Source organism: Emys orbicularis, chromosome 12, assembly GCF_028017835.1.
Source record: "Emys orbicularis isolate rEmyOrb1 chromosome 12, rEmyOrb1.hap1, whole genome shotgun sequence".
In the NCBI taxonomy this organism is placed as follows: domain Eukaryota; kingdom Metazoa; phylum Chordata; order Testudines; family Emydidae; genus Emys; species Emys orbicularis.
Window position 1 is genome coordinate 22,858,826 of NC_088694.1, and position 26,670 is coordinate 22,885,495.

The 26,670-nt window shown below is 40.8% G+C and overlaps 1 protein-coding gene across 1 annotated transcript in view; it reads right to left on the bottom strand.

Moving 5' to 3' along the window:
* Positions 1-5,150: 5,150 nt before the first annotated feature.
* Positions 5,151-26,670, bottom strand: part of DHX35 (DEAH-box helicase 35) — a 45,638-nt gene continuing 24,118 nt past the window's right edge. The window contains exons 13-22 of the mRNA XM_065414246.1: positions 23,593-23,717; positions 22,365-22,419; positions 19,759-19,854; positions 18,304-18,398; positions 17,571-17,648; positions 16,082-16,211; positions 15,266-15,347; positions 14,416-14,487; positions 12,177-12,288; positions 5,151-6,514 (exon numbers count right to left, since the gene is read on the bottom strand). Of these exons, the coding sequence (XP_065270318.1) occupies positions 6,470-6,514; positions 12,177-12,288; positions 14,416-14,487; positions 15,266-15,347; positions 16,082-16,211; positions 17,571-17,648; positions 18,304-18,398; positions 19,759-19,854; positions 22,365-22,419; positions 23,593-23,717 (890 nt within the window). The 3' untranslated portion in view covers positions 5,151-6,469. The remainder of the gene's footprint in view (positions 6,515-12,176; positions 12,289-14,415; positions 14,488-15,265; positions 15,348-16,081; positions 16,212-17,570; positions 17,649-18,303; positions 18,399-19,758; positions 19,855-22,364; positions 22,420-23,592; positions 23,718-26,670) is intronic.

A 26,670-nucleotide genomic window follows, 5' to 3' on the forward strand; every position in this document is an offset into this window, starting at 1 on the left:
TTTGCAACCACTGAGATTCTCAGGAGAAAGACACTGGATACTACAGGGCTTTGCAGAGGATAGCTATAGATAAGGGGAATCCTATGGGGATCAGCTGGGTTGCCTCTTTTTTGCTATAATGAGGCAAATAGGACTGAAAAGCAATTAGACTCATAGAATATCAGGGTTGGAAGGGACCTCAGGAGGTCATCTAGTCCAACCCCCTGCTCAAAGCAGGGCCAATCCCCAGACAGATTTTTTTTACCACAGTTCCCTAAATGGCCCCCCTCGAGGACTGAACTCACAACCCTGGGTTTAGCAGGCCAGTGCACAAACCACAGAGCTATCCTTTCCTCCCTCCCTATGCTGCTCTACAGGACAAAGTTAATACAGCCTCATGGGTGAATCAAGGGGATTAAATGCTCAGCTCTCAGCAAAATAGCTTCACCATTCTAACATGACAAGTGTATTGCTGTATTTTGTAACTAAGTTAAGGGCTGTGAGAGAAAAGAAACCAATTATCTCAACACCGACAAAGAAGACTGGCCTAGTTAAACATATGGGAGCCTGAGCCTGGTACTACATCAGTATACTAGTAAATACCTAGCCCAGGGGTCAGCAACCTTTCAGAAGTGGTGTGCCGAGTCTTCATTTATTCACTCTAATTTAAGGTTTCGCGTGCCGGTAATACATTTTAATGTTTTTAGAAGGTCTCTTTCTATAAGTCTATAATATATAACTAAACTATTGTTGTATGTAAAGTAAATAAGGTTTTTAAAATGTTTAAGAAGCTTCATTTAAAATTAAATTAAAATGCAGAGCCCCCCAGAGCGGTGGCCAGGACCCGGGCAGTGTGAGTGTCACTGAAAATCAGCTCGCGTGCCGCCTTCGGCACACGTGCCATAGGTTGCCTACCCCTGATTAGCCTATGAGTTATTTCTGCTTCTGGTTTGCCCTCATGCATGTCCAGCTCTTGCAATGAGTTCCACACAGGGGGACCCCTGCAGCTGCACAAAACTAACTTCAGGAATTGGGCACTTGAGGAAGTCAATTTACCTCCCTGTGGCTCAGTTTCCCTATCTGTAAAATGAGAATAATACCTCTACTGGACAGGAAGGCTGCAAAGCTTAATGCATTGTAAACTCTGAGATCTGTGGCTAGAAGCCACCATAGAAGTCCAAGGTATTAAACCAAAAGAACAATGTGATTTTTTTTTTAAATTGTGTGGAAGCTAAACATTCTGGGTATTTAATAACTTAAACAAGCCAACAACTATAAATGAGCAGTACTAAAAAGTTTCATTCCTCCACCAGCATATTCTTCCCTACATAGCCTATGACAGTTGCCATTTTAATGACCGGATGGATAGTTGGCAGAGTCCACCTAGATAACAAATTGTGTTTTATGGGCTTTTCCCCCTACCCTGTCTGATGCCAGAGGTATTACCTAGCTATCTGGGCCATCTTTTCCACTGGTTTCCCACTCCTTAGTACTACCTGCACCCATGAAATTGTTTCAATTTCCCCTCCCTCTATTTATCACTCAACTGTTTTGAAACTGTCAATTTTTCTAAAGTTCAACAAATGGGGGAAGGAAGAAGTAGAGATTAAAAAATTGGCCAAATACCTTTTCAATAAGAAACTGGCTCTGGAAGTTGTGATCTGCTGCCACTTACTGTTGGCTTTCTCAAACTGCAGTCAGCGTTCATTTCTCTGAAAAGGGACTGTACAAACGGACAGTGTGGCTGTTTCTCTGACTTCCATGTCAAATGTGCTCAGCTTGCAAGTGATTTTTTTTTTCATAAGTGCCAGTCCTGTAAACTCATCCTTAGATCTGAGAGTCAAGCTGGCTTCTTTCCTTCTCATGGATTGCTACCAAAATCAGCCCTCAGTGAAACCAACACAATCTAAACTCATCCAATTAAGCTCCTAATGACACCTGGCCTAACCTACTGCCTGTACTGGGTTTGCTCAAGAATGACTGTCTGGCCTGATAACTGGTACTTAGTAGTAACAATATTGAGAAGGAACAGCTGCACGCTCATTCGCACAGATGAGTTGGATCCAAAGAGTTGACAGCAGTAAAGTGGCATTTAAAAAAAACTTGATTTTAGTCACTAAAGAAAGCAGCTCAGACATTGATACACAAAGGAGCAGATCTGCAATGTAAGGAGATTAAAGTTTGCAATTTTCAGAGCAGAACCACACTTTCAGATCAGAATGGATTTTTGTGGACATGTCGGACAGGCTGTAAACCTGCTTCATGTTTAGAGTGGGGGAATTCCCCACAAGCCAGGCACTGTGCTGATTGATGACAAAACAGCCTCTAATAAATTAGATGAAGAGCCTCCTAATTTAAATACTACAGTTCACTGTAGTAATGTCCCCTCCCCCAAACAATATTGTAATCATTAGTACTTCTTTAGTGCTAGCTCTTCAAAATACTGTTTAGAAACATCTGATCCTCACTGTAAGGGGAATGATTGATCTCCCTTAACAGAGGGGAATCAGAGAGCTTTGTTTCTAGTAAACAGGATCCTCAAAGCATAGCATTGAAATGATGGCAACTTCTACACCTTTGTAAGTGTCCAGAATGATACTGCTCTGCTACCTGCTCTCTGCCAGCTGACTAATAGTAGACTGCCTCTGCTATTACAAAATGCCAAGTTTAAACAATGAGGACCTATGTAGTGAGAGGGTAGAGCCATTGAGTCATGATCCGGTTTAGGGGGTCTAAGACACTTTCATAAGGAAGGTGCAATCAGCTTGACAGCCTTTATGTCCAGGTGCAACAGGGTGTCTGCCACCTTCCTCCTCCACAATTTAGTATTAGTTATTTGACTGGTGTGAAGAAATTTATGCACCCTGGAGCTAATCTTGTTCCCCTCAGGTGCGTCTCCTGATTCACTGCTTCCTTTCTGCTGACTCCTCCTGTCTCTCCCATTCTCCTCACTGAACTCAAGGCAAGATGAACTCAAGGCCTTAGCTTTCTCTCAGGGTTCAGAAATACTCCCCCTTTCAAAAAGGGTCAGGCTGGTGTTATTTTAAAATTCTTTATCTACCACCTCAGCTTCCGGCAGGCCTGTCTCCCTTCAGGCAGAAGTGCTTGGAGGGGGTCCCCATGCTGCCAGTCCTTCCCTTCTTGGTCTTGCGTCTCCAGTTGCTGGCACAGGATAAACATGCACGGTCTGCACTGACCCATTAGACAGAGGAGTAGAGAAGATCCTGGTGTTTCATTAGTCAGGGGGCATATAGAAATAACAGAGCAGAGTTCACCTGCTTTGATTCCGGCAATGCACTAAAACACTTTTTTTTTTGGTTTGAGAATACATGCAAACTAATCTGCAATGAACAGATTATGTAAAGGTCCCATAAAGATGGTGAATGTCATGGCCAGGAACAAGGGCACAAAATGGAATTAAGGTACAGCACTGTATCCTGAAATTAAAGGAAGATTCTAGTGTTGTTGTTTTTTTTAAATAAAATAAGCCAATTAGAATCTGCAGGCAATCTGGTTAATATACTGGGCACTTGTGTAACAGGGCATGGCTACAGAACTAATGGAAACTGCATCACCTTAAATCCATCTGCCTGAGCTTTTCATTTTCATTTTAGCGCATGCCTCTTCCTAGGACTGGCTGAAGAATGGGCCACAGCTGTGACTGCTTCCCCATCAATTTGTCACAGCCACTGTTAATCTCCAGGAAGTGATTTGCATTTCAATTGCTATTGCTTTGACTGAATTTCTATTCCAATTAGCTTCATATTATTTCTACCATTGGCAATCCTTTTTTATAGTAGGCTATAATACAGTGAAGGTCTTATGCAGAAATACTAACAGCACCTTCTATTGCTTTAGGGTGATTTAACATCTAACTTCAGTGGGTAGTGAGGGAGCTATAACTTGCTTTATTTTTACAGGAAACATCTCTTCAAATACAGCTTTGGTGATGCAAGAACATAATACTCTTAATCACCCTCCCTTCAGCACCAACGATGTTTCTGCTAAGACTCTCTGTACTGCACAGAGCCTGCTTCAAGCCAGCATTATCAGTCTCTGTAACCAAACTTATTTAAAACACAGTGCTATGAATTAAGCAGGCAAAGCCTAAGGCCTGAATTTCACAAAGCAACTAGTGATTTTATTAGCCTCACGCTGTGGGTGAAAGCCCTTTAAAGAGGCCTGATTTTCAGACAGGTGGGGGCATTGTACTCTGTTCTTTTCTGTTAAGCTGTCTCAGTTTGGATACCAAGATATTAAGGCAGCCAGTATCATTAGTCACTCTTGGCCCAAATCTTCAGAATCAAGTGTGTCTGTTCTGACAGTGTGCTGCCTCTAGCACGGTCAGGACAGAGGAAACATAAGTAATTTTTCTACTGGGGAGACTGGGATTTCTTACACAGACCTATTCCACTTGTTCAACTGAAGATGCAACTAGTTACATGTTGTAACACCACTTTCAAATCTCTGTGCTCCTAACTTTGCATGAGTCACAAAGGCCTTGCTGGGTACAAGGACTCAAATGATCAAGAATCAATTTATTTTGCAACAGGAAGAAACATTGGCCACGTAGCAGTGTCAGCCTCTGGAGCACAGAGTTCAAGTGCACCTGGTATTCCCAGAAATGCCAAATTAATTGGATGCTCACTGCACAGCCATATCACAATGCAGATCAGCATGCTACAATCACGGCAGAGTGGCAATAATCACTAGCTAGCTAGTTGGATGTGTGGGAAGGGATATGTTCTCAAGCCTTCTTGATTCAGTTATTTTATTTCTCTAGAGAATGTTTCCAGAGGACAGAGCAATATGGAAAGTTTACAAGTCTTTGTATTCAGCTCTCGCTCTCTGCCCCTTTAAGAGGAAAAAGCTACATTGGATCTTTTTATTTAGTGCTTTTGGTGTTCTTCCCACGGTACAGTACACAGAGAGAGTCCCTGCCCCAAAGAGCTTACAATCTAAGAGAAAAATACAGAGAGGATGGGTTGCACTGGGAAATCCAAGAGGGGGGATGACAGTTTGTCATACTCCCAGTGCCACACACTGAGGCTAACGTATCTTATTTTTTGTGCTGGCGATGAGGACCTAGACACTGCACAGACCACACACTTCACACGACAGAACAAGCTTTGTGGGAGGCAGCAATGTAAATGAAGTTTTCAGAAATGATGTGCAAGGCAGCCCTATGGCAAGAGACATTTATTCTATGTAGAAAGTTTCACTTATTTACACACTTCTTAGAAATGGAAATAAAATTATAGTTAACATGTTCCAAAGAAGCACATCAACCAAACCAATGTCCTTACAAAAATAAAACTTTCAAACCACATTTCTAAAATAAATATCATCAAAAGGGTAAGAAAAATAAATACACATGTACCCAAGCGACTGTGCTTAAACACAAAGGGGTAATGTTCTTTATGAAAAAGACAGCCATGGGGTCCCAGTTAAACCACTAGCTGCTGAAAATACCCCTGTCCCACTGGCATAAGAGGAGGAGAGTCCTCAACAGCAAAGAGCAGATTGTTTTAATAAAAATATATAAAGGACTATGTTCCTGATCAAGGGAAGTACAGGGCATTTTAATCTTAGCTGAATCTTGCTAAAAGCAGCATTCCTATGAGGTTTCCCTTCTGAAATCTCATGAGGGTTTGAAGTGTTAAGAGAGGCTGGCACATTTATTCTTACTCAGAAAATAAAGCTAAGCCCCATCTGTGAGTCTGCATAAATCCTGTTCCACAACAGAACATGTGCAAACATCCCACGATTGATCAAAATGTAGCCCCCTCCTAAACGGTTGAGCAACAGCAAACCCAAAGAGATTTCCCCACTGCTGAATAGTGCTTTAATTTCAAATACAGCACTACGTACAGAACAATTGTTACAGGCTGGGGAAAGCTCGACTCACAGAGAGGAGGATTCTGCTGCTTCAGGGCAACATCATACCAATTAGGCACAGTTAAACACAGTATCAAGGTTTCCATGGCAGCCCCTTACATTTTAAGGGCCAACTCATTGTCCTCCATCTTCCCACTTTCAGCAGGCAGTCTCAGGATGGCCAGCAATATTCACAGTGCTCCAAGGAATGGGAAGCAGGGCATCCTGAACCCTGGTCCTCCTCTCTCAAAGGGTACTGTGCCATGCTAAGCATTTGGTTTCTTTCCTGGAGGTTTTGAGTCTTTGTGGTCCTGTGTCCCCCCCCCCCCTTTATATTCTGATCATTTGTCTACCTATTAAAAAGAGCAACATATCCAGGTTACAGAGAGTGGTCAATTAGGCCAAGGAATAATATGTCCACAACGCAAGCTCTACTTAGGTTTACAATGTATTGGTCATGCATAAACCCCTACAGGATCCTGGCAGGCATTTAAACATTTAATTGATGTGGGGTCAGGTTGCTAATGAACTGACTGCTGAATGGACTGTAGCCAGCTTTGAATTAGCGGTAGGTTTTGCATCTGATGTCACAAGGCTCAACAGGCACACCAAATCAGTGGTCATCTACTTTAACTCTCTTTGCTTTCAAGGAAAGATGCTGCAAGAGAAAGAAAAAAAGTGCTTAGTACATATGGCACAAGCTCATAAAAATCCAAGTACAGTGTATTGAATCAGTCTCCATATCTGTATCTCAGAATACTTTATAGACTCAACGTAAATCCTGTTGTTTTTGTGGTTGTGGGGTTTTTTTGTTTGTTTTTTGTTTTTGGTAAAATGCATCAAATCTTAATGCTCCTCTGGAAATAAATGCAGAAACTCCAAAAGCCAAATGTTCCCTAAGGTATTTAACTGGTCCTAGTGCACACATTAATACTTAAACAATTTGCAAGAGGAAGCAACTCGTCAGTGTCTACTAATGCAGATTGTTTATGCACAAAATAGTATTTACCTCTAGCTACCTGCCTGATGGTGCAATTACCAGATGTGTGCATGCAAAATGATATATTTACTAATGCTGCAGCTGCAGTTCTGTTGGCCCTTTGAATATTTCACCCTTAAAATCTAATAGGAAGGAAAAAAGTGCCATGGAGAAAGTGCACACTGAAGAGGACCCAAGAAAGGGTACAATCCCTCAAAGGTATATTCACTTTAAGGAGTGAAGCATATGTGAGATTACTGCCCATGCTTGTGACCAAACCAGAGGAAATGAAAAAATAAAAATAAGAACATAACTAGCTTTTTGATCAGGGATAATTTGTTTTAGATCTAGTGATTGAAGGTATCAAGGTTCCAATGTTTCTGGAACCTCTTAGTGCACCACAGAGATTTCTCTGCTAAGCACTCTCAGTCGATGATGTCTTGACCTAAGTGGTTTCAACGTGAGACAACAACTTTACAGATGTTTGGGTGATTTATTTTTGTTTGCCTGAAGTACTCAAATACCACTGCTTCTGCAAACATCCATTCATATGTTTTTATGGTGCACCAAGGGTAAAACAGAGGTTCTGGTACCTTTAGTCCATGCAAGAGAAAGCAGCAGAGCTATTTATAAATTAACATCTGTCATTTGTGTGTCTAAGGCTAGGTCTACACTACAGCGGGGGTCCGACCTAAGATACGCAACTTCAGCTACGTGAATACCGTAGCTGAAGTTGCGTATTTTAGGTCGGCTTACCTGGCTGTGAGGACGGGGGAAAGTCGACCGCTGCTGCGCTGCCGCCGACTCCGCTGCCGCCTCTTGCCGTGGTGGATTTCCGGTGTCGACGGCAGAGCGATCAGGGATCGATTTTATCGCGTCTTCACTAGACGCGGTAAGTCGATCCCCGATAGACCGATTGCTACCCGCCGGATCGGCGGGTAGTGAAGACAAGCCCTTAAAAAGCACCTAAGACACTTCAGCAAGATAGTGCATTAGTGAGCTTTCCCAGTGCCTCTTTGAAAGACGTTCTTCCCTGTACCCTTGGGGACTCTTCTGTCATCACCAGTGGGGGAAATTTTTTTATTCCTTAAAAATGAGGAAAGTTTAACGTATTCTTCAAACATCCATAGCTAACTGTATGTTAATATATGCAGCCAACAAGAACTCTTTCATATGGGAGTGTCGCAGTTCATATTCACTGGTCTTTGTGTGGGATCAAACTGGCTGCAAATAGCTAGTACAATCACACTTATGTGAGAATAGCATCAATGCAGAGATCACCTAAGTGGGTTTATATTAGTGTCATGCGAACAGCATGTTGCACGATTAACAGAAGAGAAGACCCCACAGGGGACTTAGGAGCACTTAATTTTTTTTTTTTTAAACCCTCCATGGATTTGCCCAATCTTACCTCACAAACCTCCTCTCTCTACCCCTCCCTGCTCACCTAGTGTTGTCCACCACCCTGTCCTTTCACTCGGTTTCTCTCCTGCAGCTCCTGTTTGTCTTACAGAACACAGGCAGGGCCATAGCAAGGCTTTCCCTCCCCCCCCGCAAAAAATAACTAATTTATTTTATTCCTTGCCTATTGCTTGTAATTTCTCGCTTCCTTTGCTACTAACTCTGTATTAACTGCACACTGGGTTTTGAGAATAGGTTTATGATTACACTGTCCCACAGTGGGTGTGAGCAGCGATGTGCACCAAAGTGCTGTGCTGTAATTTCCCCGTGTGGATACTGCAGGTGCCAATTAAAAGGTTCCTAGTTTGCACTAACGTAATCCTCTTCACACAGGTCTACATTAATGCAAACTAGGAACCCCTTTTGGTTGGCGCTCGCAGTGTCCACGCGGAGAAGTTACAGCACAGCACTTTGGTGCTCACACTATTCACACTCCCATAGTCCAAATTTAAGGGCAGTGTAGACAAGCCCTCAGTGAAATATGCTATAACAAAATTAAGTAGTTCATTTATTCTGATTTTTACCCCCAAAAAACAAAGTGAAACTAAACCAAGGCTCTAGGCACCACAGATCGAATATAAAACAATTTTTATCTTTTATACATTCAGCAAATTCACCTAAGTCTTTGCAGAAAGGGGGGAAAGGCAAGCAGAAAAACAACAAAACTTTCCCCTACTTAGGATGAAAATGATTCTTAGGGCATGTGGCAAAGCTGAACAGATTTGATCTCTTTCAGACCAAACAAGAGGGTGATGGTGGTGGAGTGAAGTCCTAAAGTCATCACTGAGAACACTCTGCTAGCAGTTCCCTCTCTATTAAACCAACGGAGCTTTTAGATCAAGCATTTTCAATTATCATAATGGTGGCAGTATCGCACAGGGAGAGAGATGGTCACTCCGGATAGGTAGGTCCTAAGCCATCGGTATAGTGTAAAACACCAGCTCTTCCAAATTAATCATAATCCATGTAAAGATCTGAGTCACAAGGATTCCAGAGGCAGATTTGATACAGTGGGAATGTTGGCTCATTTCCTTCTAATGCCATGCTTGAGGCACATGTGTTGAACAGCAGCAACAGAAGCCCAAGGCCTGCCTTGCAGTGTCATTACCACCTCAGCCAAGAGAATTATGGAATACCCAGCAGAGACCCTTCAATCTAGGAATCATTCTGGGCAAGTTCTATGGCCTGTGTTGCACAGGAGGTCAGACTACATGATCACAATGGTTCCTTCTGGCCTTGAAATCTACGAATCACCGGAGAAGTCTATTTATAGCATGGTAAGCATCCTATATAACAGATGAATTATCCAAGTTTCACATTTTAGAAAATCTCTGAAATCACTTACATGAACATAATGCCAATGCTCTGCTGTAATCACAGTGCTATGTCTTGCTAACAAATGAACTCACAAGGTCATGTAATAAGAAGAAGCTCTCATAGGCATATCAAATCTTTAAGAGGATACACTTCCCTAAAACTCCTTCAGTGTCGCCAAGAGATATGGACAATAGGGATCAGATTTTCAAGAGGTCAAGTTCACAAATATGCATGCAAAACTATGTGCAAAATTAGTGTGCACAAAAAAAAAATAATAAAAAAAATACACACACACGGCTATTTAGCTACATTTCCACATCCAATTCTCTTATTTGCATGTGCAATTGTGGAATTTGCTCAGGTAAATTAGGCACGTAATTTTCACTTGATCATTTGAAAAATCATGTCTGAAGTTTTTATGACAGTATTGTCCTGCATTTGAGCATCACAGTACCAGATCTCATTCCAATACAGACTAACACAGGTTTCCATTCTGGATCCCTCCACATCAGAAGAGGCTTGTTCCACAAGTGGAGCTGCATATTCCTATTCCATGCAGATTGCTCCTGCACAGATGGTAGTGACTGGCTTGAATAGAGCCTCACAATAATACTGCTCTTTGTGTGCCCATTTTATGGCCACCCTGAAGAGTACCAGAATTTGGCTCTTTGCCACTGATACTCCCACATCATTGTTTTGCTGGAATGTTGCCCATCAGAAGAGCTTTATGAAGATTCACACAGAATCTCATGATGCATGTGGAATGAGGCTGTTTGGCATTGCTTTATAGTAAGCACCTCTCAAATTCCACTAAGGTTAGGACTGAGTAATTAGTCTTCCTCCCTGCATGATCACACATGTGACACCCATTTGGTCACCCCTACTGTTCAGTGTTTATGTACAGTCTGCTATTGCAGAGACTAGCTTCAGTGTCACGAGCACAGGGCTAATATTCCACTCTACATCGAGCCTGCTCTGACAGTGCCTAATGAAGGTGGGTAGATAAATGAGAGCAAAGTCTAAACAAGACGAGGTGATGAAGGTTGGCAGGAATAAGTGGCAGCTACTGAAGATGTACATGTATGCTCTTTGTGGATATGACTCATGACTTCTAGGGGCCATACGCAATCTGTCACTGCTCCTGTGTTCCCAGATAGCAAGAACTTGTAGGGCCTTTATTCATGCAGTGTCAATCAAGAGACTGCAGCATCTCCTCTCTCTGAGAGAGACCTTGCCACAGTGATTGATACATACCCATCATTCACAAACTACATTACAGCAACAAGCTCTGCATAGGGCTACCCTTGAAGAGGATTCAGAAGTTTTAGCTGGAACACAATGTAGCAACTTGCCTCTGAGATGCTACAAGGCTATTGTGCCAATGCCTCATGTTCTGCATTAGTTACCTGTTTGCTTTTGGATACTATTCAAGGATGTGCCATAGGTCTAGGATCCTATTATCTAAGAAGTCACCTCTTCCCCTGTTCCCCATTGAAGCAGTTATCTGCTGGATGCTCTTGCTGTTCAGAACTGGTGGCAGGGCTCTCTCTGCTGAGTGTTCCTGCCTGTGGCACTTACTCCTTTCAGGGGGCTAGGGCCAGAGTTTGGCTACTTTCAGGCCCAGAGAAAAGCTTTTGTTTTTAGCTAGAGGGATAGCATCAACTGGAAAAAATAAGAAACATCTGTCTGAAAATGTGGTGCCTGCTGTCATTATTGGTACCTGCCAACCTGGCTCATTTTTCTATTATTTCACTTTGTGCATTTGAGCCACTTTGTGTACAGGGAAGCAAAATAAATAAATAAATAAATAAATAAGGGATGTACTATTTAAAAGGTCACACCGAAAGAACAAGCCAGTACTCCTCATTCAAGTCCTGTGGCTCTAATCAACTTCCAACTTAACTGCTTGAAGCCCAATTTTTGCTATTTAATTGTTATGGTGCCTTGGGGCCTCAGGAATACATGTTATATAACTATACATCCAGCTACCTCAGGTCTTGAACCAATCTCTTTCATGTAAAGGTGCTAAGTACAAAAATGAACTTATATTAAGTTTATCGATAGAAGGACGCTTCTTTTCATGACTCCAAATTTTAACCTCTAATTTATTTTCCTAAGTAAGAGAGCAATTATCATTTATTTGCTTGAAATAATAAAGTGTTGGGTACTGCCAAGAAAGACGTTTCAAGGCACATGAAGACTCGGGCCATCTCAAGTTTACACTTACCTACAGCAAGTCAACAGAACTGCTGAGAGAAGTGCTATTGAACACATATATCTGAGGATAGACTAGTTCTGTGCTGAATTTCCAAATGGACATCAAATGGAGAAATGCAACTCTGAGCTAGCGTCTAGACAGGCTGTACTCCTGTATGGCAAACAGAGCTCTTGCAAGGGTACTGCAAAGCAGAGTTTTATATATTAAATCCCCTTAAATGACTTACACCCCAATTCATTTCTATTCCCATCAAACAAAAGAAAAATACTGGGGAAAAAAAAGCTTTAAGTACAAGAGCTGTCAATACAGCAATGATACCATTTGGTGTCTATGTCGAGTCCGTACCGTTCCTTCTTGGTAAAAGTGAGGCGCCAGTTCCAATAGCCAAGTGGATTCAATAGCAGTCACATCTCTCATGTAGTACCTGGAGGTCTGTATGACTTCATTGTAGACTACCCTGAAAACACAGAGAAAAAAAAACAACCCGTGTTATATAGCAGAGAGGGACTTGTCTCCGACTGTCTGAACATTCCACACTATAGAGATTACAGAGTTATTTCACGTATAAGATGCCATTGGGTAGTCTCTGCTGTGCGGGAGGAGAGTCAATTATAAAATACCCTCCGACCCACGCCCACCAAGGTGCTCAGAGTATTGTATAGCAGGGCAATAAAAAGATTTTTAAAACTCCAGTAAAAAAAATATCTCCACAAAACTATCAGGAAGAACAGACCGGGGGGAGACAAGAAGAAAAGGGAGGGGACACTTGTAAGTATGGGGCCAAGAGCTCTCATACTAAACACCTCTGAAGGGGAGATTTTAGGTGTTGTGGGCAGAGCGTGACTGAGAAGGATGTCGAGGGTTGAGTGCAAAACCCTAGGCCCATCAGAGCTTAGTAACGATCCACAACCTAATGGGATGGTGGGATCCCTGACTGCAGGCACGAGTCAGGACAAGGCTTACGGGAGGAAGAGTGTGTTTTGAATAAGGCCAGGACATACACTGCTTCGAGCTTTAGAAAGCAAGCACACCAGTTTAGAAATAATCTGCTACATCCTAGGCAGCCATTGCCAAGAATGCAGGAAAGTTAGCTCTAAGGCCTGTTACAATCACCCTCCATGGGGACTAAAGCATCTCCATCCCCACACCCTGCTCTCTGACTCATCCAGTTCATAACCTCACCACACGGAGCCATCTTCCATACACAACAAAAAAGACAAAGCAATCGCCACGCTGCTTAGAGGGGGGAACTCTTTTGAGAGCAGAGGGTTAGTGAATGGAAGCAAGAGGAAAGTTCTCACTCTTCCCTTCTTTCCCAAGACCCACTGAACCATTAGAATGCATCTAAAATTTGATGAAAATCAAATTAAAACAAGAAGTGAGAAGTCACTATACTCACAGTTGATAGACAAAACACAGAGCAAAAGACAACATTCTTCCCTTACTAACAACAAAGAACAAAACCAAATCAACCCAACGGACACTGTCCATAGCCCAGTATATTGATTCACACATGAACATGCCCTAAAACCAAAACTAAACAAGTGGAGGTGGAAGGAAGATGGATGAGGTAAGTTCTAATAGAACCAGCACAGTTAAGACTGAGTGATCTGAATTCTATCTCCATCTTGAGCATCAACAGAATTGATTGCTAAGTTCCAATCAGCTACACCTGTGCAAACACTGTGCACAGGTGTCACTGAGGGTACAATTCAAAGACAATCAAGTTGCACAGGTGTCACTGAGAGCCTAATTTAGCCTGCAAAGTTTTTCTCACTGGTGATTATGCACAAGGTTGCAAGAACCTAGCTTGACTCCAGGAACCCAGGCTGCAGTTGCTAGGCTGCCAATTGGAAAAACATTTTCATTTGTTTACTGAGCACTTTTGATATGGAAATCAATGACACACAAACATGTAATATCCCAAGAGGACATGCGACTAGAATCACATTTTAAAACCCACTTCTTCCACAAATCTGTTTATACTGTCACACCTTCCTTTTCCTGAAGTATTTTGTCTCTTCCATTTTAGATCGTAAACTTCCTGGAGGAGTAACAGTGTCCCAGTGTGCCACGTACATTTACTGCACTATATAAGTGTATAATAAAAGTAACTACTACCTTGTATTGTTCAAATATGTCTTTTTCAATGGGATGGCCTTGTTAGCCTCCACATAAACCTCAACATCACTGAACTAAGATAGCCTTCCCAGTAAGTCGAGGGACCCTCCTCAGAGAGCAAGTCCTGTGAGTGATTTTACCTGCAGCACAAGGCTCTGGATTCTGGTATTTTTTAGGAAGGGGCCACCTGGCTCCCCTCTCTCGTCTTCACAGCTCTTAATACTTTTTAGTACCACATTAATGCCACTTTTCCATATCCTCCCCACCTAGCAGTTTTATTTGGGTGTTGCCTAAAGACTACTGCAGAGGAAACCTCCTTTGAACTTACATTCTGGGAACCAGGATCTTCCAGGTGTGTTGCTACACTGAGGCAGAACAGAGTTATTAATGGGAATCTCCTAACAATGCCTGATGTGGAGTGCCTCCTGGTCTAGGCAGACAAGTGACACCAGCTCTAACTTACCAGCGAGGAGGTTTCTCTGCATACAGCACTGAGGTGGGATGGATGTGCAGTTCCTGGTCATCACGGATAGTCCTTGAAGAGAGGGAATTATGTCAGATTTAGCAATTGCAAATTTATTCTTAACATTTATTTATTGGTGACCTTTCAGCCCCAGTCAAAATGCTAATAAATTTGAGTACTGAAAGAGCTGGAGCAAGTTAAAGAGGTGCAAAGTTAATGCACTGGCCTTTCAGTTGCAGAGATCAGGCCCAAATTCTGGCCAAGACACCAGTGAAAAAGTTTGGAGTTATCATTCTATGGGTTTGTCTACAGGAGGAGTTATTACTGATTGATTAACTCCATTTATAGACATTCTTATTCCAAAATAATAATATCAACAAATGGAGTTAATCAGGAATAATTAATTCACTTTAAATTCATACCCTACATCATTCCAAAATACTTTTCATGTGTAGACAAACCCTAACACTGAATGGTTTTCTGCCCACATCACAAGAACAAGGTCCTGCAGGCTTGGATTAAGGTGCACTGGAGGTGCTATGGAATTGAAGCATTTATAGTTCCTGCTCACATTAGCACATTAGTTAGTAACTATTAACAATTCCCCTCTATCAATCTTACTGTCATCATTTAACCAACAAGAGAGGCGATAAACAAGCAAACAGCGTTTGGAAACTGTTACATGTGACACTGCAAGACTTCATTAATTTAATGAGCCAACAAAACTTTTCTTGCTAGTCTATCTAGAGAAGCATCTGTTTGTTGACTATCCAGATCTGTCAATTCATAGAAGCATGCTAAATAAAAGGACAGTTCTAAGGAATTATATAGATCTACATACATATTTTACCTGTAAGCTCCAGTGGAGTGGCATTTAGCTGCATTAGCAAAGAATCCAGAAACTATACACCTCAGAACAGGATCTGGGTCACCTAAAGACGGGACTGACATGTTATTCTGCAAAATGTATTTCATAAACTAAGCTGATGCAATGAGGAAAAATCCCCTAAATACTGCTCTTTCAGCAAAAGCAACTTTGGGGCTTTCAGAAGAAAAGCTTAAGACAAGAGACTCAGGATTCTTTATTTCCCTCTCTTCGGTTTCACAATAAATCTCAATTACTATGTGAAAAACAAAGGTGCCAGATTACCTCCCCTGGAGATAGTACCAACCATAGCTATCTCACAAGGTACTATGAGGATTAAGTGGTTGCAGCCTGATTTTTAGAGGTGCTGAACACTTGCAACTCCAACTGAAATCAACGGGAGCTAGGGGTGTTCAGCACAACTGAAAGTCAGCTCCAAAATGTCTATACAGTGCCTTGATCATAATGAGAGATTTTCAAAGGTATAAATGGGGGGGTGGTTGAAAATCTCCCATTAGGTTTTATCTAGGACGTTATTATTAATTACCACTACACAACACTGCTGCTATCAATTAAGCCACCAAGGTTTGAAGAAATTCTAATTGTAAAAATGGGCTCAGGTGCTGCTCTGGAAAAGTATATTTTGAAATCCCAGTTTTATTTAACACACATTATTTTTAGGCTGGCAAGATACAGTATTTCTTGAATGTAGTAAGAAAATAAACTGACAGTTGGGCGACTCGAATTTCAGGTAAACTCCAACAGGTATGACACAAATCAATGACATTCAGTGGCTCCTACCTTCACTGGATTTCTTTGGTACTTTAAATTTGACAAGAAGCTTTTTCAGCTGCTCCCTCACAGTGGTTGCTCTGACAAGCCCTTTGTAGTTTAGAAAGTGTTCCTGACACCACTGAGAACTCTTGCTGTGCTGTATAGCAACAATACAAGAACAGTTACAAATGCCACAGTCAATCTCCCTACTGCAAAGTGTAGTCTAGTTCTGTTCCCCAACCACTGTGTTGTGTTCTGGTATTTACCGATTTGCAGTGGGAAGTTAACTGCAGCCAGTATGCAAATGAACTACCACTTCCTGCACAGTGTATTTCAAATAGAAATAATGGCTTCCAATTCATAAACACATTTCCAGCACTTATTTCCTATTAATGTATTTGAGTCATTTCTTGGGATGTGGTGGGGAAGAACAGTGTCAGCTATTTCATACCATCACATAAATGTGCTTCATCTCAGTATAAATTAAATCTGAGTAAAAAAAACCAACAACATTTTTTTTGGCCCAAGACACAAGTAGACATCTTTGTACTTTGTTTTCCAACATGCACAAAGACAATCAGTTCAAAATACATTTAAGGCCTGGGCTACACACAGTTTTGTACCAGTGTAACAACTTCGGTTAGGGTAGAGCTCCTAGTGCACGTTATATACGTGCCTTACATTAGTATAGCTTATTACCTTTCCCTACACATGTACTATCCTGGTATAGTTAAAGATGTACAACCTGAGTATTTAGACAAGCACTAAGATTTCAATTAAACCTCACTGATCACCAAGCACTTTAAACCATTGACAAGACTTTATATAATGATTAGGGATGGGATTTTCAAAAGAAGCCTGCAGGAGTTAGGTGCCCAACTTTCATTGAAATTCAAAACTATCAACAGACAATAAATGAGAACATGAATTTCTCATGTTCCTTTGAATGTCCCAGGATAACTGAAGATATGGAGGTTACAGTTAAGGGCCTGTGCGTTACACAGCCACAGACTTTATGTCTTGCCAACGCAGTGGGATTATGTGAGCATCTGTGACAAATGTAGCCGTTAATTAATTAAACAAAAAGGTATATTAGACACTTGGGTCCATATCTTACATAGGCTCAAGCTTCTAGGATTTTTATAGCAGGTCTACACTAACGCTTAAGTCGATCTAACTTACATTGCTCAGCAGTGTGAAAGACCCCTCCCTTCCCCCCCCCCGAGTGACGCAAGTTACAGCAACCTAGGCGCTGTCCACACTGGTGCTGTATCAGGGGGAGATGCTCTCCTTCTTACATAGCTTCTGCCTTTCGCAGAGGTGAAGTAATTATGCCGATAGGAGAGCACTCCCCTGTCGGCATACAGCGTCTTCACCAGACGCACTGCAGCTGCGCTAAGTAGAGTTTCTAGTGTAGACCTGCCCTTAGTTTTGAGCATCAGGCATTAAAACCACTGGAACCCACCCTCTCCCCTTCCTCATCCTCAGGAATCCACATGCACTCTAACCTGCTTACTTTAATAAAAGCTTCATAAACATTAAGCATAGTGAGATGATCTCCCTCTTCCACAGCAAATTTTCTGTGTTTCCTGATCTGGAAAAAAGAGAAGAAATGCATTTTTATACAGAAATTAGTTTTTTTTCAAAGGTCGTTCCTGCTGCCCTCAGTTCTTAGTGTCTTGAGTATTTAGTGACCTTTAACTCTTATCATGTAACAACTCTCCCTTAACTGATATGCATGTTTCACTATCCAACATACTATATTTTCAAGGCAGAGCTCTAAAACTGAAATTAAAACTCATTTGCACAAAGGAAATGGGATTTACTTACTGTATGTAAGGTTATGCTCAGCAGTATTTCTACCTCTGAATTAACCATTTCATATTAAATAATTTTATCAGCCTGAAAATAAATTTACTTTTTTCTCTCAAAGGGAAGTTCAAAATGAACAATCTTCCTTTCCATGCACCCCAAAACTGACTAATACCAACTTATGATCCTAACATTTCCAAACACTTTCCTAACCCTCTGTAGTACAAGGCCTCCATCATTAGCCAAGGACTGTCTTCAGGTTTCACTACCATAGAGCTTCCCCTTTCTCCATTACCAAGCAGTATGGGCACGGACAGAAACCCTCAGTTCCACTCTAGCACATCAGACTTTGCACGTCCCTAACAGATATTAATTACTGAGTTGGCAGACACTCAAAGATGTGGATTAAGTGAAGAAAATTATGAGACCGAACTTACAGCCTGAGCCTTTTGGTTTGGAGGGAACATAAAGATGTTCTGAATCTGCATCATGGCAGCAATGCTCAAGATCTCTTGGGAGCAGCCAAAGTTTCCTGTAAAATAAGTGGTGAAAGAAAATAAAGTTTCTTGCTTCCAAGATTATGAAACAAACAATATCATAAAAAAGGAAGGAGAAATTTACTCTTAGATTTTCCAGAAGAAAGTATTTTACAGCAACGAATGGGGGGGGGGGGGGGGGCGGAAACTTATTTCATTGCAAAGGAGGACTTTGCTGATAAAAAGCCCCTTTTTGTAATATATGATGGGGAGTGGGAGGGGGGACAGTTAGGAATTTCTCAGCAGTGGATCACTCAGTCCCTGTAGCAGCAATCAGGTACATGCAATCAGCTCTGCCGTCGCATCTGCATGTTGTCATACACAGACCTTAGAATCAAGGACTGGCAAATGCCTGTTACATTTTTGTCTGCACTTAAGAGTACAGAAATAAAGAAGATGTATGATTTTTTACATATTTAAGAGAGACCTTTGTTACAAAGTATGCTTGTATGTACTGAGCATACATTAAAAACAACTTTTCTTAAAAAGGTTTGTTCCTTCTTTTCCTTTAAAAGAGAACTTGGCAAATTATGGAGCTTGTGAAAGATCTCAAAAATCAGCTCTGCTTGCAGTACAGTGTGGGCAGATTCACTCCAACACACAGCTTTGCTAATATACCCCATTCTCTATATTTCAGTCCTCGAGAACAGGGCATGAACTGTGAAGAAATGTACGTTGGTTCGGTGATGAATACATATTTTCACTGGAGACTGAATTGGAGATGAACTGATTTCACTGGTGGCCTTAGCAAGCACTTCAAACCAGGTAATCAGAAATAAGAGGTTAAAGCATTAACTCACTGCGCTGCAAAGACTCATACATGTTCTTAAAATTATCCTCATAACTAGTCCCATTAACTTCAATAGGATTACTCTCCATGCATAAAATTAAGCATGTGCATGAGTCTTTGCAGGATTGGGGCCTCCTATTATATCACTGAGCCCTGCAGTTGGGAACTATTATTTATTGTTTATTACCTAAGAGGTAACGTTGTGGAAGCTGAACAACTCTGTAAAAGATGTTGCCCTGATCCAAAAGTACAACCAACCCCAAAGCATTTTTCTGCTGGCATGGGGACCAATCACTTTCAAACCCTGTAAGGTACATTGGTGCAATACTGCGAGTCATGAATATAAATATGCCGAGTTATACTAGATAGACTAACTCTGAAGTTAAGATTACAGGAAGGCCCATGGGATGCACTGATGGTATCAAATGGTTTATTGACGTCTTAACTATGTATCACACCAAAATTGACTATAACTTCTTTTAGATACACTAAATATTATTGTCCCTGGGTAGACAGTATCTTATACTCAACACAAGACTATTGATGGCACCTTGCCTTTTACCTACCTGATTCCAACAGCATCTTTGCAAACATAGGGTTCAAAGGGAACTCTGCTATTCTCATACCAAGAGGTTCTGTTAGGCGGCAATGTTTATCCAGACCTGCAAGAATAATACTAAGTATTCAGAAAGCAGACCAAAATAGCATAGAAAATGATCTTAATCTTTGTGCCATCAGCTAATATGTAGCAGAAACTCACAGAAAAGCTTGTTGAGCTAGCAAGTATCCAACTGGGAAATCGGGAGCTCTTATAAATACCCATTAACTTTCCCATGAGTCCTCGGTACTTTTTAGCAAACACTACATTTACATAAACACTGGCTTCTTGCAGACACACAAGGCACTCAATCCATGACCAAGTTCTACTGGCACCTCCAGTAATTCAGGAAATATGTAACCACCAAGGTCAATGCAGCAATACAATGGTCACAGAGATACATTCTGTAATGTACTTTGTATACACCATTTGGAAACTATTTAACCCTGCAAAGTAAGTTTTGTAGGAAAACTTCCACCTACTCTTTTGGAATTTGCTTCCAAGTTATTAGAAAAAAAGAGCATTGATACGAGAGGAAAAGATTGGGCATGGCTAGCAGATACAGAACAAGTCTCTGGGGTGATAGGGTGCCATTTTTCGGAGTCATATTTACTTGGCTCATTGACAAAAATAATTTAATATCATCAGCACTACGGTGCCTATTCCAGCTACAGGAAAAGTTAGCTGCAATCTGTTCTGCCTCATGCATCAGTAGCTAAATCAGCAGCTACATTCTAGCTCCAGAATGATGGTTGTTGGTGATGATGCACAGAACAGAAGGATGACAGTTTGATTTTCAAATTATTATTACTGGAGTACAGAGTTATGTTATTTTACAAAAAGAAAAGACTTGCCGCTTACAATCGAAGTACTCTCTACCTGAAGAACTAGTTACTTAGATTGTGAGCTCTTTGAGGCAGGGATCATTATTTGTTTGGTATTTGTACCACGCCTAGCACCATGGGGTCCTGATCCATGAATGAGCTTGATGTTCCCCGCAGTAAAAATAATAATATAAATGTGCAGATATACATGAGTTTACTCACATAAAAAAGGGATTTAATCCCTATTGTAACTGCAGACACCAACACAACTTTAACTTTGCAGTTACTGCCTCCAAAATAAAAACAAAAAATCCCTTGGATATCTGAGAGTATCAGTTTCAATCTGAACAAAACACACAACCCGCTCCGAGCCAAATGGCAGCGTTAGCAGCATTTTTTGAGCTTCTAGAAAACATGTGGGAAACCAGTGGACAACATCTCTGCACCTTTCTGCGATTCTGTCCAAGGGTGCAGGATTTTTGGCAGAACATCAAAGAGCTAATCAGGGATCTTATCTCCCTCTCAGTTTCAGTCCTCCCTAAGGTGGTTTTGCTGTGTATCTACCCTTGCATTACACTTCTGAGCCAATGGGAGAGCACTGGTTCCCAGCTCAAAAGGGTTGCCAACAATCAACTAGCTCACAGGTGAAAACTCTCTCGTCCTCTTTTCACTGAACGGAATGAGCACATGGAAAACCATGGCCACAAAAGAACTTACAGCTCTAATGCTGTATGTCACAGCATGGCATCTATGAGTACAAGGAAAAAACAAACACAAGCCTCTTGGAGCCGCAGAAGCCTGCACAATGTATTTCAAACTTACTACCCTCTTCCCAATGTTTCAATTGGGAAGCACAGTCTTTTTTTCGGATACTTCTGAAATGAGGATAGGTATGGTTTTGTTTTACTCCCTAGCTTTCTTGTCAAAAGTTCTTAATGCGAGTGTGAAGGTGGCATCTTTTTACTGGAAAAATTACAAGTTTCTGTTACTTCTGTAGCATGCAACACAAAATGAAAGACATATCCACTGTACCAATTAAGAACTTCAGTGCCAAGCAATTTATCCAAGTGAACAAATGTCGATTTAAGTGCCTAACTTTAGGTACTGATGAACTTAGTATCCTCAACCTAGTTCCTAATGAGCACTTCATAATACTGTAAAATCAGGAACACAAGAACTGCCACTGCGAGCCAGACCAGTGGTCTATCTATCTCAGTATGCCATCTCTGACAGTGGCACATATCAGATGCTTCAGAGGCAAGTGCAAGAAACTATGCAGTAGACAGTAATGGAATAATATTTCCTTCCTAAATCACAGCAGTTAAAGAGGAGTACTTGTGGCACCTTAGAGACTAACAAATTTATTTGTTAGTCTCTAAGGTGCCACAAGTACTCCACGTTGTTTTTGCGGATACAGACCATCACGGCTACCACTCTGAAATCAGTTAAAGACGGGCTTATGCTCTGTGCATGAGAGTTTACAGCCTTTCTAAAACTCCTGGGGTATTCTTGTTTGGAAAAGGAATAGAAGATACTTACAAGTCAAGACTGAGGTACATTGACAAAGTCATGGACTGAGACCACAATAGAATCTAGTACAAATAGTATTCTCGAAAATAAAGATCTGGTTACTACTCAAGTTAATACCCACACACACATTAAAAAAATGACTCTGTAAAACACACATTGATTTGGATTTGTTCTCTAGTAACAAACTATAAATACAACAATGAAAGTGTAGCATGCTCACCTCCTAAAGCATACAGCAGCTCTAATGCTTGCACCATAGACTGTGCAGGGGGCGGCTGTGAAAAAAAAACAAACTTTTTTAAGCTGTCACTGATATGGGAATACGTGAAATTTCCTAGTGAGAATTTTTAAGTCCGCCCTTCTTCAAGGAGTATTCCTGCCTCAAAGGCACCAATTCGAGCCCTCTATATTCCCTTTTTCCCAGATGCAGTACTTTCCCCCAGCCCGCTCCTACAGAATGGTGGAAGATGTCTCAGAGCATCACCTGATGTCCTCAACTGACCAGCCTGGCTCATTAGACCCACAACTCAAAACCCTCTCCAGGTTCCTGCATCCCCACTATGATACTCTCAACATCCTGTGACCACATGGAATAAGTCCAAGCTAAAAACACAAACTTGGATTGTCCAATATAGTGATACTATTACAGTGTCAGACCAATTGCTTCCTGAATTCTCTCAATTTAAATTCTATTGTGTTGGGTTTATCAATGCAGATGTAACTGGAAACATTACAAGGAGATTCACTAAACAAGTCTAATGATTGCTACTTGCCATTAGTTAATAAAAATTGAAGTAAGTGCAGAGGCTTGATACTGTTGATTTATCTTTTTCTCCACTTCACGGAAAGGCCTCCACAATTCTACTTTGGAAAAATTGAGGGTTTTCACCTTCTAAGTTGTTCAAAGTCATTCTTGGTCATTCTTTGTTCTCAAATACAAACTGTACAACAGTCTAAAAATAGTGGCATTTCAGTAGTGCTGGCAGAATCATGGAAACTTGATACTCCTCCACAACACGGTATTAGGTCATCAATTGCTTCTTCCAAAGTAACAGAGTATTGGCTAGCAAACAATGACCCCGGGGCCTCAGATGGTCTACACAGCACTTGCTTATGGTCTACAGAGAGCAGGTAGGTCACATAATATGGGATATTTGTCTTGGTTTCCAGGTGCATCTACAGGCATCCAGAAACTTTTTTGCAAAGAAGAGCCTGGATATCTGTAGAATCAACAGGAAACAAGGAAGAGCCAACCAATCACATAAGCCACTACTGTAGCTACCACAGGAATGTTACATGATTACAAATGGTATATTGATTAGGAGGTGGTCCATAAGACAGATAGAAAAGGAGGTGCTCAACAAGATATTTCTGTTATGTGGTCCACACTATGAAGAAGTTTGACAACCCTTGTAATACAGAATTTCAAACAGGAATCCAGGACTTACAGACAGGAAGGGGAACCTGAGCACGTTGTCTATCCCCAGAGCTTTCAGCTGCAGGATAACAGGGGCCAGGTTACTGCGCTGCATCTCAGGAACAGTAGATTGAGGCAACTTCTCAAAGTCTTCCTCTGTGAGGGGAGAAGTCAAAGATCCATGTGATCATGTTTCAGATTCAAACACTGATTATATTGAGCCAATATCCTCTCACTGTCTCCAGTTTCAGTTTAGCATTGTTAATGGGAGTGTACATACTACTGAGGTGCTAACTGCACCAAAAATGACTGGAAGTCAAATAAAAGAAACTTATACCTCTCACCACACCATTTATGCGATTTGAATCCTAGTGAGCAAAATGATTATTAAATATAAAAATAAAACAATTTAAATAGGGACTGTCAGGGTTGATAGGCTCCACATTTGACATACTTCTTAATTAACTTTTTAATGACTTTATACACATTTTTCAAAACTAAATATTTAATCTTTTTTTCTTAACAGATCAGTGTTTCTAAGCAGTCAGACAATAACAAACAAGTTTGCACACATTCTGAAAGCAAACATTTTTATTAAATGGAAAAATGCTTGCAAAGGCTTTTTACAAAGAGGAAAATATCTGTTCACGTTGGGAAGAATAACTCAGGGTCCTGTTATTAATACATAGGCAATGAGTTTTTTAAAAGCATATAAAGCATTACTATTTGGGTTTTTGTATTTTAACCCCCACTTGCTATTTTACAGAGCCCTTTTTAAAATATTTTCCTTATAAGGCCCAAATCAGGAAAAATATTTTATACAAGGTCAACAAAAGCTGTATTTTACATTAGTCAGTTAACTTGCCATTCTAATGCTGTGACTTCATCAAACCTATAGCCCACCTTCAACTAACTACATCAAGGTAAAAACTACCTGTGTCTTGTCTCCATTAGGATTTTACATCAAGTTCGCTATTTTGATGTAAAAAACAAACCTTTTTTTGCAGTGAAGACTTAGCTAAAACTATCAGAATTAAACTGGCTCTCCCAGCCCACAAAGTAATTCATATGCAATAAGAGCTTTACACATTTGTGCCAGCACTACTCCCTTTAAAAATCACTACAATAGCCATGATGTTTGAGCTACTATGTAACATACAAAAGAACTCTGGTAATAACTTGAAAAATTTGGAGTATACTTGTGAGTGCAGAGTACAGATATTGGCGTTTCCATGAAAAATGTTGGAACACTACACTGTATACTGACATGCAAATAAAGATCTTTGCTTCAAAATTCCTACTCAACACTGCCATAAGTGGCTTTGACAGTAGAATAGTGCTTACTCCAGCCAGGTATGCAGCCATCTGGACATTTGTATCAACTCATCAGAGTTCAAAAGTAAGCTACAATAACATAATTTAGCATGGATATGAGTACAACCAACCCCACTGTACACTCAACCCTCAAAAGTCCGTTAATGTGGGACAAATACATAAGAGGTAGAAAGTCTTTGTTCAACATAAGAAAAAAGACAAAGCCTTTGCATGTGGCTAGAAAAAACACAAAAGAAGAACAAGTCATTTTGAAAATTTGCTCTCCCCACTTAGCATACTAAGTCACAGTACTGATAAAACACACTAAGTACTATGGTTTATTGACTTTGGAGCCACAGTATTATTTTGATTGTCTCCCCAGGTAGTGCATTACATGCTGTTTCAGATATGGAAGAGGTCATTCGTCAGATCTGGGATCACAGATGAGAAAGAGCTCGCAATATGGCCGTTCCCTGGAATCTGGGAACAGGTATCTGATTTTCAAAGGAATGAGGGCTACACTAGTGAAAAGCATTCTACAGTTAACAAGAAATGCATTATAACAATGGAGTGTTTTAAATCACAGACCAACATAACGAGAGACCTACACAGTGAAGTGTACAGACAGCCTACTGGAAAGATGCCTTTTAATATGGTATTACATAAACCTTACTATGATCATTAATCTTAACCACACACAGAGCATGTGCCCCCTACTCTCACTCCCACACAGTGCTGGAACACTCTCTTGATAGAACTAAGGCAATAGTAACCATGGTAGTACTCTGATTGCAAGCAGTGGGCTCATAAATACACAGAATAGACCAAGTTTACATTTAAAATTGTAATTGTAGCTGATAGGCCTAGTGTGTCTTTAAATTTCTAGGCTATTTAAATCTTAAAGCTTCAGTAAAACGAGAGGGAATCTGAAACATGCAAGCAGCTACACAGTTATACTGAAAAGCCTTCCCTCACAAAAGGAAATAGCCTAGAGCTAAGTATTTAGACTGCAGCTTTTTGAAGCTTACCAGTTGACTGACTGAATCATTTATAACAACTAATCTCACTACACCAGCCTCACTGAGCCTCACGCAACAAGCTAAGCATTTGTTTATGACAGCTAATGTTGCAAGAGGAATCACATGAGCAGGGAATTTTTAATTATTTAATTACCTTTAAGAGACGCAGTATCTGAAAGAGCCTTTTCAAACATAATACAGAACAAAACATAACAGATAAATAGGTAGAATGAGTTGGAGTAAATTCTCAGCCTACAGCAGCCCAGAGATATCAACAAGAATGCACTGCTTAGTGGACTTCGTGGTCCAGACTTAGAGCAGCATCTTAGGTTTGCAATTGCTGCTGGTCTCACAGCATGTCTCTCTATCAGCCTGCTTTTGCATGTTATAAAAGGGCCTCAATTTCAGAGACTCTGAAAGTGCAGCACAAATGGGGTACTATGTCTATAAACCTGTATAACATGCATGCATGGGTGGGTTTATTTGCATACAAAGGGGTGTGGCCTGCATATATTGTGGGGAAGATTTTCTGAAGCTGTTGGAAAATTTGGCCCTGAAGTTTTAATTATTTATTACATACTTACTCCTTTGTAACTGTTCAACTTAATACAGTATAACTTGATTAATTTGATTAACACCTACTAGTATGAGGCCTCTGGTGGATGATTACCATGCTGTCCGCACGATGCAAAGACCATCACGGTTAGCCAAGGAACTTTATACTAACATCACCCTGATCTAATTGCAAGTGAAATGGAGACAGTGCATTCTTGGTG